At 43.2% G+C, this 12,317-nt stretch overlaps 1 protein-coding gene across 2 annotated transcripts in view; it reads right to left on the bottom strand.

Moving 5' to 3' along the window:
- The window catches only part of PARD3B (par-3 family cell polarity regulator beta), a 582,805-nt gene that overhangs the window by 349,625 nt on the left and 220,863 nt on the right, over positions 1 to 12,317 (bottom strand). For both annotated transcript variants that reach the window (XM_077918269.1, XM_077918271.1), the window contains exon 12: positions 4,293 to 4,466. In XM_077918269.1, coding sequence (XP_077774395.1) covers positions 4,293 to 4,466 — 174 coding nt within the window. The remainder of the gene's footprint in view (positions 1 to 4,292; positions 4,467 to 12,317) is intronic.

Genomic DNA, 12,317 nt, shown 5'->3' with positions numbered 1-12,317 from the left:
GACTGTAGCTAAGAAGTCAAATACATTGGGAGGGAAATAAAAGAGACAAGCGGATAGTTTTCAGCAATTCTGTAGAGCAAGACAAAGAAGAGGACAATGGGATGTCATGGACTGGCTGGATGCTGAGGACCGGTTGGAAGAAGAAGGAGGAGGAGGAGGAGGAGGAGGAGGAGGAGGAGGAGGAGGGGAGTTTGGATTGGATATCCCGCTTTATCACTACCCAAAGGAGTCTCAAAGCGGCTAACCATCTTCTTTCCCTTCCTCCCCCACAACAAACACTCTGTGAGGTGAGTGAGGCTGAGAGACTTCAAAGAAGTGTGACTGGCCCAAGGTTATCCAGCAGCTGCATGTGGAGGAGCGGAGACGCGAACCCGGTTCACCAGATTACGAGTCCACCGCTCCTAACCACTACACCACGCTGGCTCTCTGGAGGTGCCAGCTGGGGAACCCCAAGAGAAGGCTCAGAGCCCAAGGAGTGGTGGTGGGAAAATGATGAGTGGTCAGTGGGAGGACAAGATTTCGGATGCTGAGGAGTTAACAGGGTTTAGTGAGCAGGAAGAGTCTGTGGATCAGTCCAGAATCAGAAGCTGGAGAGCAGGAGGTCCAAGAGGCAGACTGCTGAAGAAGCCAAGGGGTCTCCCCCTCCTGCTGTGACCAGCTCCTCTCCCTGCTGGTCTCCCAGAAGCCACAGTGATATGAAGAGGGCAAAGCAAAGACAGGCAAGGAGGCAAAGTCTCAGATTTGAGAAGGACTGGGAGGTGGGGAAGAGACTTAGACAACTGTGGGAAGTCAGGCATCTTCTGTCCCCACAACTGCCTGATACATGTAAGAACTACTGGGATGAGTTGCTGTGCTCACGAGGCCTGGCCTCCTAAGCAGACCTGGTTTCCTTGAAGAGTTACCGTATTTTTCTGTGTATAAGACTAGGTTTTTTAACAAAAACAATTAGGTTTAAAATTGGGGCTCGTCTTATACACGGGTAGTGCTGAGGGGTGTTTTCTTAGTTTGGAGTCCCCCAAAACAGAGGGCGTCTTATACTTGGGGGCGTCTTATACATGGAAAAATACGGGAATTGAACTCCAGGGAATTTAAGAGAACCCCCAGAACAGTGCTCGGGGAGGGGAATCATCAAATAAAATAATAATAATAATAATAATAATAATAATAATAATAATAATAATAATAATTATTTTTATTTATACCCTGCCCTCCCCAGCCAAGATTGGGCTCAGGGCAGCTAACAACCAATAATAAAAACAAGTTGATTAAAATACAATTTAAAAAAGATTAAATTTCAACATTAAAACATTAGGATGCAGCCTCTTCACAGGAGGAGAAAGGAAAAAGAAAGAGGGGGAAGGAATCAAATTGGCTCCAAGCCAAAGGCCAGGTGGAACAACTCTGTCTTACAGGCCCTGTGGAAAGAAATCAGATCCCGCAGGGCCCTGGTCTCATGAGACAGAGCTTTCCACCAGGCTGGTAGCCAGTGTTGAAAAGGCCCTGGCTCTGGTTGAGGCTAATCTAACTTCCTTAGGAATTGCTTGTGCAGATGGAGTGTTCATCACGGAGTGGCACTGAATTCCACCCGACAGCCCAAAAAACAACTTTTTCTTTGAAAGCAGATTCTGTTCTCAAACCTTTACCATACAACTCCCAAATTCTCTTATATGGAGAATTCTGAATACATCACAGGGGCTAACTATTACTAAACACAGATATCTTATAGGAGAGGCAGCTGTAAATTAATGGCAACTGGGGTGGTGGAAAATCTGCTTTTCTAGCTCTCTGATAAACAACAGAATCAATAGCTCAACAACTGATCAGTACGCTGCCTAATTAGAGAGCATTCAGCTAGTGAAACAGAGCTGTCATGAAAAGGTTCCATTAGTGTCCCAGCCAATAAGAAAATAATGGATTTTTAAACATATCCTGCTGTACTAAGCTGGGATGCAGCAGGGAGGGAGGTAGCGCAGGTAAGGGAAAAAGGAAAGGGTCATGCCCCATTTCGCTATAGTCTTCAGCCGCAAATGGAATTACAATTGAACTGCAAGCACATCCTATAAAAATTAATTTCTGTTTAAAATGAGTTTGATTTAATAAAGATCTGGTTGTATATTCTTCGAAGAGAACGTGCTAGAAGTGTGGGTGCATTTCATACGTACATTGTCATAATTTTTTTGGGGGGGGGGACTCAAACAGCTTTTAGTACAGGATTTCAATAGGATATTCAACTGTGGGGTGTTGGTAAATCTGAAGAAAAAAAATGTAAGTGAAGGCTAATTGATCCTGTTTCAGAAGACCAACAGGACCCTAATTTGTTGATAAAAATTGAACACAACTATACATCAAAGGTACAGTTGTTAATTCTGATATAGGACCGCTTAGGTCCATTCTTCTGCATGAACAGCCCCTGTTGTTGCACTACAGTAAATAAGAATTACAAATATCCCTATGTGATATTTCGTCCTGTTTCTCCAATATACACAGAACAAGCAGCTGGTCTCTAAGGTGCTACTGGACATTTTTATTTATTTTTTATTCCAGTATAAACATTATGGTAAACAGAGTAAAGCGTAAGATTTAGTGCTCCCCCATTAAACCACAGTGCTTAGTTATTGAAAAAACAGGTAGACTTCAATAAATTTAGTGGTGGTTGTTTGCCTAAAAATTCATAAATGGAGAAGGGTAAAAGGTAAAAGGTAAAGGACCCCTGGACAGTTAAGTACAGTCAAAGGTGACTATGGGATTGTGGCGCTCATCTCACTTTCAGGCTGAGGGAGCCAACGTTTGTCCACAAACAGCTTTCCGGGTCTTGTGGCCAGCATGACTAAACTGCTTCTGGCACAAGGGGACACCGTGACGGAAACCAGACCACACAGAAATGCCGTTGACCTTCCCGCCACAGTGGCACCTATTGTTCAACTTGCACTGGTGTGCTTTCAAACTACTAGGTTGGTAGGAGCCGGAACAGAGCAACGGGCGCTCACCCCGTCACGGGGATTCGAACCGCCAACCTTCCGATCGGCAAGCCCAAGAGGCTCAGTGGTTTAGACCACAGCATCACCAGCATCCCTTAAATGGAGAACACCTCCTTTGGTTGCCCAATCATTTTGGGTTGCAATTGTATTCTGGAGCTCCTCTCACAATTTGTAAATTATTTTTTTTCCAAAACCATTCATACCCCAAGTTCCATCCTGTATACAGGACAATGTATTGAATTAATAGACTGGAGTTGATAAAAGTAGAGTCCCCAAAGAGCTAGAGGGGGGGGGGTGTCTGCAGCTGGCCAATGATAGGAGAACTGGTAATATATTAAGACAGTGGCAGTCCTTAACCACCACAATTTGGGGGGGGATAGGAGCCAGATATTTGTAGAGGAGACAACCCAACATTAGAAGAAGCAAGGCACTGTTTCTTGGGTCACCTGCAAGCTACAGTGGTACCTCGCAAGACGAATGCCTCGCAAGACAAAAAACTCGCTAGACGAAAGGGTTTTTTGTTTTTTGAGCTGCTTCGCAAGACGATTTTCCCTATGGGCTTGCTTCGCAAGACGGAAACGTCTTGCAAGTTTGTTTCCTTTTTCTTAACACCGTTAATACAGTTGCGACTTGACTTCGAGGAGCAACTCATAGAACGCGGTGTAGTAGCCTTTTTTGAGGTTTTTGAAGACTTTGGTGATTTTTGAAGCTTTTCCAAAACTTTCCTGACACCGTGCTTCGCAAGACGGAAAAAATCGCAAGACGACAAAACTCGCGGAACGAATTAATTTCGTCTTGCGAGGCACCACTGTAGTTACTTGCTCTTTTAACAAACCATGGTTATAACAAACTATGCCTTAGTGTTATGCTTCTCGGTAGTTGCGCCTGCCCTGTGGAACGCCCTCCCAGCAGATGTCAAGGCAATAAACAACTATTTTACTTTTAAAAGACACCTGAAGGCGGCCCTGTTTAGGGACGTTTTTAATGTCTGATGCTGTATTCTTTTTGATATTTGGTTGGAAGCTGCCCAGAGTGGCTGGGGAGACCCAGTCATATGGGCGGGGTATAAATAATAAATTATTATTATTATTATTATTATTATTATTATTATTATTATTATTATTATTCACCCAATGTCAATACTAACTGGTTGCTCTTCTTCTAAGAGGATTTTGTAATAATATTCCAAAGGAATTTTCAAAGGAAAATAATAGCAATGTCAACCGAATCAGCCCCATCTCCTCACAGCGGCTGTTACACAATGATGGACACATCTCCCATAAATGCATAAACAGAGACAAATGCTTTGCATACTGCTTCTGTTTGCCTGTCCAGCCTTCTGAGAACCACTAGCTGGATCATCCCACGAATGTTTCCTTCCATGGACATGGAACGCCTCAAGGTCTCCATAGCTTCATGGTTGGATTTTCCAAGCAGGGATTCCCCATTCACTGCAATCAGCTGGTCATTTATTCGCAGCCGTCCATCCTGCAAAGGAAGGATACAAAACATATTAAAGTGAAAAATCCCAGATAGTGATAAACGGAAAAGTATAGTGGTACCTCGGGTTAAGAATTTAATTCGTTCTGGAGGTCTGTTCTTAACCTGAGACTGTTCTTAACCTGAAGCACTACTTTAGCTAATGGGGCCTCCTGCTGCTACCGCGCCGCCGGAGCACGATTTCTGTTCTCATCCTGAAGCAAAGTTCTTAACCCGAGGTAATATTTCTGGGTTAGCGGAGTCTGTAACCTGAAGCGTCTGTAACTGGAAGCGTATGTAACCTGAGGTACCACTGTATTTGCTTTTTAAAGATAAGAAGAAGAACACTTGCAAGTTTTGCATATGATTTGTGCAGTATTAAAGAACAAACTGACAAATATTCATGTGTATGACCTGGGAAACATATTATGAAAGTGGTGAATGCAAAGGGGAAAGAAAAATTTCATCTTGGTTACTCGCTACTTCAAAGCGTGGGGACAAATCTTAGAGAGAAGACACTAAAGGCAGGTTTAGCAGATTGTTGTTGTTAACAGAACCAGCTTCCTCCAAAATCCGTTCCTTACATTGGATACTAAGTCTGAACTAGTGAAGACATACAGGCCATTCAAAGGACCATGCAGCATGTTCTGAGTGCACCGCAGGAACCCCATTCGGAACCCAACACGCTGTGCCAAAAACCTGTCAAAAATGTCACAATTGGCCCAACATAATACGAGAAGCTGAAGGAAAATGGAAGAGCGTCAATGCATACCTAGAAGACTTTCACAGGTCCAAGGCAATATTTGTATTTTAATTTGCCATTAAAAAATAAATACCGTATTTGTTGCTCTATAAGACGCACCAGACCACAAGACGCACCTAGTTTTTGGAGGAGGAAAACAAGAAAAAAAATATTCTGAATCTCAGAAGCCAGAACAGCAAGAGGGATCACTGTGCAGTGAAAGCAGCAAACCCTCTTGCTATTCTGGCTTCTGGGATAGCTGCGCAGTCTGCATTTGCTCCATAAGACGCACACACATTTCCCCTTACTTTTTAGGAGGGAAAAAGTGAGTCTTATAGAGCAAAAAATACGGCAAATCTCTGACCACCAACCAGATTTTGAGTGGCGACCTACAATACACCAGGGGACGAGGCTGTCCAGAAGTTACTGAGCTACAGCTCCCATGATCCTTGACCATTAGCCATCCTGATGAGAGTTGGGAGTTCATCAACATCTGGAGGGCAACAGATTCCCCATCCCTGCCGTAAGACAGATGGTACAACCCTGATGAAGCGCCAAGCGCACCCTCAATCTATTTGCCACATCTCACGTGGAGATCTGTGGTACTGAAGCCACAAGTTTCTTTAGGATAGTGAGGAAAAGTGAAGTATATGGAATCGTGCCATGCAAGTCATTTCAAGATGAAGCGCCCACCACTGATTCATATGCCCTACAGTATACAACATTTCTCTCAATCATAGAGATATGGTAGTACTTCTTTATTAAGGAAGTGGTTTTTCTTATCTGAGAGACATCTTAGTTCAAATTATTCATGTTGATGCCATAAACCTGAAGAAACCTAATATGGGCTGAAAGGGTTTGCGGTAAAAAAAGAGAGACCCATAGTAGAGAAGCAGAATTGAAAAACCATTAGGCTGCTTACAGTGAATTTGATTCAATCATAACCTCATTAAGAGTTTTCTATAAGCACTCGTCAGGGTTGCTTACATTTCTCATATATCTTAGTGGTCCATAATATGTATATTTGCAATTCAGATACACCCATCGTTAAAAGCATTCAATGTATTTGTGTTACATTGATGCTACGTCTAACTAAGGATTTTCTCCTTATAACTAGTGATGAAAGCTGTTACAAGAACCATGAGCACTACCGCACAACCGACGAGGAAAGGAAAAAATGGGTTATGAACAGGATGGGGGGGGATAAACCAAATTAGTGAGACAAGAGATGGAAACTTACAGCAAACAAAAGAGTTCTAATCTAGGCAACAAAACGTTTCATGAGTGGTGCAACATCCTTCACAACCAGAATCTCAATCTTGGACACAACTGGGAACATTTATAAACATTTTGACAACCTTGTATTGTCACTATTGGTGTATACACAACATACATGTCTAAGTCACAACACCGCAAAATATATTCACATTAACATTCTGCTTTTTAAAGTGCTGAAAAATTATTTACATGTCAGCAGTGGTTTCATAGAGACACATCATGACAGTAAAGTTGTATTAGCTTCTGGAGTATCACGCATTGAAATTTGTATTTTCTTTTATTTTTGCTTGTAAAAATACAAATGTAGACACATTTCTATAAATATACATACTAGACACAAATATTATGCAAATGTGTCAGAATTAACATTACCAACAATTCAACATATCATCATATAAAAAAGTAAAACCTAAACTTTAATATTTTAAAGAATTTTTAAGTATCTACTCCATTAAACTTAAGTGTCCACAATTACTCTGGTACCAACACTATCACACCTAATTTTATTTTAGCAGCAAAAAGGTGTTAAATGAATCTATTTTAAATTATTGTATCATATACACTATAAAGTTGCATTATAATGGGCTTCTCTGGGTGAAAGGGTAGGGTGCAAATTTAACAAATAGATTGGGGCCATTTTTTTATTATTATTTTTTGCAATTGTTCCTTTTCCCATTTTCCCTTGAATCAGTAAGTTTGGACAATTGTGTTGCTATTCTTTTTAGTGTTATTATTTACCATAATTTTCCCCCAACCTTCATTTCTTAAAGCCCACCTTCCATTTGTTGGGATCCCATGGCAGGTTGCAAAAACAATTCAAGAAAAAGAAACGGATCAAACAGCTGTATCAAAACAATAAAACATCATATAAAATATATTACAATTACAAACAATTTTGTATTGCAGAAGCAACCCATCCAACTGTTTGGGTTCCAGCCAATACCTTCAGCTCACAAGAACCTGAAGGAAAAGGGGTTGTTTTTTCCAATTGGTGCTGAAAGACCACTAGCACAGGGGCAGACATCTCCGGGAAGGGAATTTTACATCCCGGATGTGGCAAAAATCTGTATAGTGCTGATGTACAGTGGTAGCTTGGTTCTCAAATGCCTTGGTACTCAAATGCCTTTGTTCCTGAATGCCAAAAACCCAGAAGTGTTCCGATTTTCGAACGTTTTTCAGAAGTCGAATGTCCAATGCGGTTGTCAGCTATTGTTTCCGGGGCACATGGACCAATCAGAAGCTGCGCCTTGGTTTTCAAACATTGTGGAAGCCAAACAGACTTCTGGAACTGATGAAGTTGGGCGCTTCTGTTTTTGTTGTTTATTTTGTGCTTTTGTTTTTGAGGCTTTTTGGGTTAATTTGTATTTGTGACTGTGTGGAACCCAGTTCAGCTACTGACTGATTGTGTGACTGCAGAAATGGATAAAAGCCCCCCATCCAAACAATGACTATCATCAGTGCAGGTAAGAAAAAAAATAATTTTAATTTTTATACACTGTCTTATTTATTTTTATAGTACAGTGCATTGATTATTGCTTTCATTTGATGGATCAATGGTCTCGTTAGATAGTAAAATTCATGTTAAATTGCTGTTTTAGGGGTTCTTAAAAGTCTGGAACGGATTAATCCATTTTGCATTACTTTCTATGGGAAAGCTTGCCTTGGTTTTGGAACGCTTTGGTTTTGGAACAGACTTCCGGGATGGATTAAGTTTGAGAACCAAGGTACCACTGTATTACATGACACTCTGACTGACAGCAGTATGAACAGAACCTCCCTTGCTTAGAGTCGGAATACAATGAGAGAAGAGCTCTTTAAAATACTTGGGCCACTCAAAGTTATACGCACAAATACCAAAGTCTTAAAATGTTCACACAAGCAGAAATCATTTTCCACTGTGATGGTTTCATAGTAAGATATATGATGCAATCTTTATTTGGATCCCCCCCTCCCCGGTTTCTCCTTTTAAATCTGCCACTCCACATCCTTTATGTAAATATACTGCATGAAAGAAGTGACAGAGATAATTAAATACTGGGGAGGCGAAGAATCCGTAAGAACGTTTCTAGGCCAAAGTCAAAGCAAGTGTGCCCTGTGACAATGCTGGCAGGAATTCACCTAGAGGATGTGATCTGTAACAGATAAGGGGTCCCCCCCCACTTTCTATTAAAGAAGCACAGAGCAGGCATTAGACACGGTATTCATCATCTTTTGTATTCTAATAAAATCCTCACCAAAGAAATCATTCATTTCAATGGCTGAAGGAAAGAATGAGTATTTTATTGTTGCGATCTTTTTTCATGGAGGTTTTGAAGAGCTCTTCCACTTTTTGCGAGCACAAAGCTCCCTTCTTTTGTTAACATTTCGCTCTAGCCATTTTAGCGTCGCTTCAGAGTCCTTAAAAGTATCTTCAAACCTATGGAAGATTTGTTCGAATGGAGCTTGGAATGTCTCTCCTACAAATTAAGGACAAGTAGAGGGGTGTCTCGCTCCATTCTGAGCAGACGATGGGATACGCTTGGGGTGTGCTGATCTTGTCTTTTTTGCAAGTCAGGAAAGCTGGAGCTTGGAGCTTAGGGTGAGAACTGTAATAATGCTGGTCCAATAACCATAGTTTACAGGACCACAAAGAGGCCTTGTGAATTAACAGGCCAGGATAAAGGCACCGAAATAAAACATGCAAAGGGAGGAAGAGAATGGTGAAGGGTGAGGATGTTGGCACATTGTTCATTCACAGTTCAATAAACTATTATAGCCTTATTAGACTTTACCGATTGGTGGGCTCTGCGTTGCTCCCGGACGGGTAGAAGGAGGTCAAATGACACCGAGGGTTGGTTCAGAGAAAGAGTTCTTTATTTCTGCTCTCAGGGACAGCAGAAAGGCACCTGTGTGGTGTGTCCACAGCAAGTCCAAAGAAATGAGAGATTTGTTGTTGTTTAGTCATTTAGTCATGTCCGACTCTTTGTGACCCCATGGACCAGAGCACGCCAGACACTCCTGTCTTCCACTGAGAGATTACATGCAGTATATATATCCTCTAGGCACCCTCTCCCCCTTCCCCAGGAATCCAGCCACGTCAGCTTGTACACGCAGGTTGACATCACAGATGTTCCTGCTCTGGTACTCTTAACCATAAAAGGGTTTTCCTTCCTGTACTTCTGACCATAAAAGGGTATTCCTGTTCCTATACTCTTATCTTGGAGCAAGAGGTCACCAACTCCAAGAACACACTCTGGCGTTGTTCCCGGACTAGGTCTGTGCATCAGAGTGTGGTAAGATAAGACCCAGACATGTCATCCCTACTCCACTGGAACAGCCAAGGTCATCCATTGCCGTGACTGATAAAGGAGAGAGCTTTGTTTATACAGCTGTGTTATGCATTTGCCCAACAGCTCAAGTTAATGCATTTTAGAAATGCTCCCTTGGAGAAAGAAGAAAAGGGGGTTTTTGGGTCCCGTTTCAAACTGACTACACAGAAACCCATTCCTTCACTATGGTATATTATTAGCTCAATATTATTACACCAGCAAAGGGCCATGGAATATCAGTCTCCTATAAAGACCATTTCAGCCAGAGTCCAGTGCTGAAGGTACTGCTTTTCGCTAGCAGTCGACCCTGGTCAAGCACTCTTATATAACTTCTGTGACTTCATCCCAATGCTGGTGCGACTATAAGAAGACCTTCATCATCATCATCATCATCATCATCATTTGAATTTATATACCACCCTATACCTGGAGGCCTCAGGGTGGTTACAGAATAAAACCAAAATATAAAACCACAAAATACATAATCAAAATAAAAACAACAACCAATAACACCCCCCAAAACCCCCACATTTTAAAAGGGGATAGGTTGTGTGATGGCCTGGGATTCCGAGTCTGAGAGCGATCCGGAGGAATCCCAGCCGGCACAGGAGTCCCCGCCTCCAGGGCCGGCTGAACTGGGGCAAGGCCTAGATGCTGAGGAAACTCAAGAGCAGGCACCAGGTGAAACCATTCTGGCCCCAGAGGTGCTGGAAGACTCAGTGGCTACAGGTGAGCCTCCCCCGGGGCCCAGTAACCCTTCGGCCTCTCCTGAACTGCAGAGGCTTAGGGCAGAGAGGCGAAGGGAACTGGTGTCTCCCAGGAGGAGTGCTCACCTTAAGGCCAAGAGAGGCAGGGCTTCTGGGGGCCGGGACCGCCCCCGGCCTTAGAAGAAGATAAAGGTCAGGCAGCCCGGTCCCAGGTTGCGGGAGCAACGTCGTTGTGGAGTACCTGCTTTACCCAGTCCTTGATCTGCACTCCCAGTGTGCCTGTTCCTCGCCCGGCTTCCTGTTCCTGACTCTCCGGTGTTTCTGCTCCTCGCCTGGATCCCTGCTGCTGCCCTACCAGTGTTCCTGTTCCTCGCCTGGCTTCCTGCTTCTGCCCTACCATCGTTCCTGTTACCCCGCCCGGCTCCCTGTCTCGGACCTCGCGTCTCATCTAGTGATCGTCTACCCTGCTAGAGACTCTGGACTGATCTTGGGCTACGGTAATAGTACCTTATTCCCCCTGGGACCAGCACAGGTTGTCAATCAAGTCAACCAAAGGCCTGGTTAAAAAGGAACGTTTTGCCTGGCAACTAAAGGTGTATAATGAAGGTGCCAGGTGAACTTTCCTGGGGAGAGCATTCCATAGACGGGAAGCCACTGTAGAGAAGGCCTGTTCTCATATTACCACCCTCCAGACTTCTCAAGGAGGAGGCACACGAAGAAGGGCCTCAGAAGATGATCTCAAGGTCTGGGTATGGAAAGAGGCGGTCCTTGAGGTATTGTGGTCCTGAACTGTTTAAGGCTTTATAGGTCAAAACCAGCACTTTGATTTGGGCCTGGAAACTAATTGGTAGCCAGTGCAGTTGGACCAGGATCAGTGTAATATGCTCAAACCGTCTTGCCACTGAATTCTGCACTAGCTGAAGTTTCCGAACCATCTTCAGAGGCAGCCCTACACATAATGCCTTGCAGTAGTCTAACCCTGAGGTTACCATACATATCATACATTTATGGTGGGAGTGCAACAAGCTTACTGGGTTTTGGTGACACATTTCTGATGTTGTTCCCAATATTATTGGGTGGACCATCAAACTAAAACCCTGCTCTGGCCCTTCTGCCACTAGATGTGAATCTCGACACCCCCCCCCTCTTATACATAAGGACCAATTGTCATGCAGTTTACTGCTGCCTGTTTAGGGATCACCTCTCCATCTGAAAAGACTCCAAGGTATGTTTCTGACTGGATGGCAAGGGAAGGTTTGGGATCTAGTTCTTTCAGAGCAACTCACACAACATAGAAGGGTTGCTAGAGGTCCAACAAAACACCGTCGTTTTGACAAGGCATGGTCCCCATGTATCAGATATGGCAATAATGTCACCTCCAGCCACTCACACGTACTTATGGAGAAGCTATGTCATTGGCAGTTGAAGCCTTGGCAATGCAGGCAGTGACTCAGTTACCCAAAAATGTCCCTGTTCAATTCTTCTACTTATAGGTGACTGATATAAGCATGTAACACACTGCAAGTTTTGTTGGAACAGGTCAATGTTATTTTACTACAGAATCAATAAAATAAAAATATTCTCCTTGTTTTCCAACCTACCCAGCTTTTTCCATTTCAGCAGGCACGTCCAACAGGTTGATCACAATCTACCGGTCAATCGCAGGTGTGTCCCTGGTCAATCATGGTATTAAGGAAAGTGATTGCCTGTGTGATCTTTAATGATCCCCCCCAAAGCTCAACAACTCTGGGGCATCCCCCTCCCCCAAAAAGTTCAAGATTTTGGTCACTTCTCATTTCTGGCAATGAGTAGATCACAGCCAGTT

This window comes from Podarcis muralis, chromosome 1 (assembly GCF_964188315.1).
Source record: "Podarcis muralis chromosome 1, rPodMur119.hap1.1, whole genome shotgun sequence".
NCBI classification, from domain to species: Eukaryota; Metazoa; Chordata; class Lepidosauria; order Squamata; family Lacertidae; genus Podarcis; species Podarcis muralis.
The sequence above is the reverse complement of the archived record's forward strand: the minus strand, read 5'-3'. Positions and strand labels throughout refer to the sequence as shown.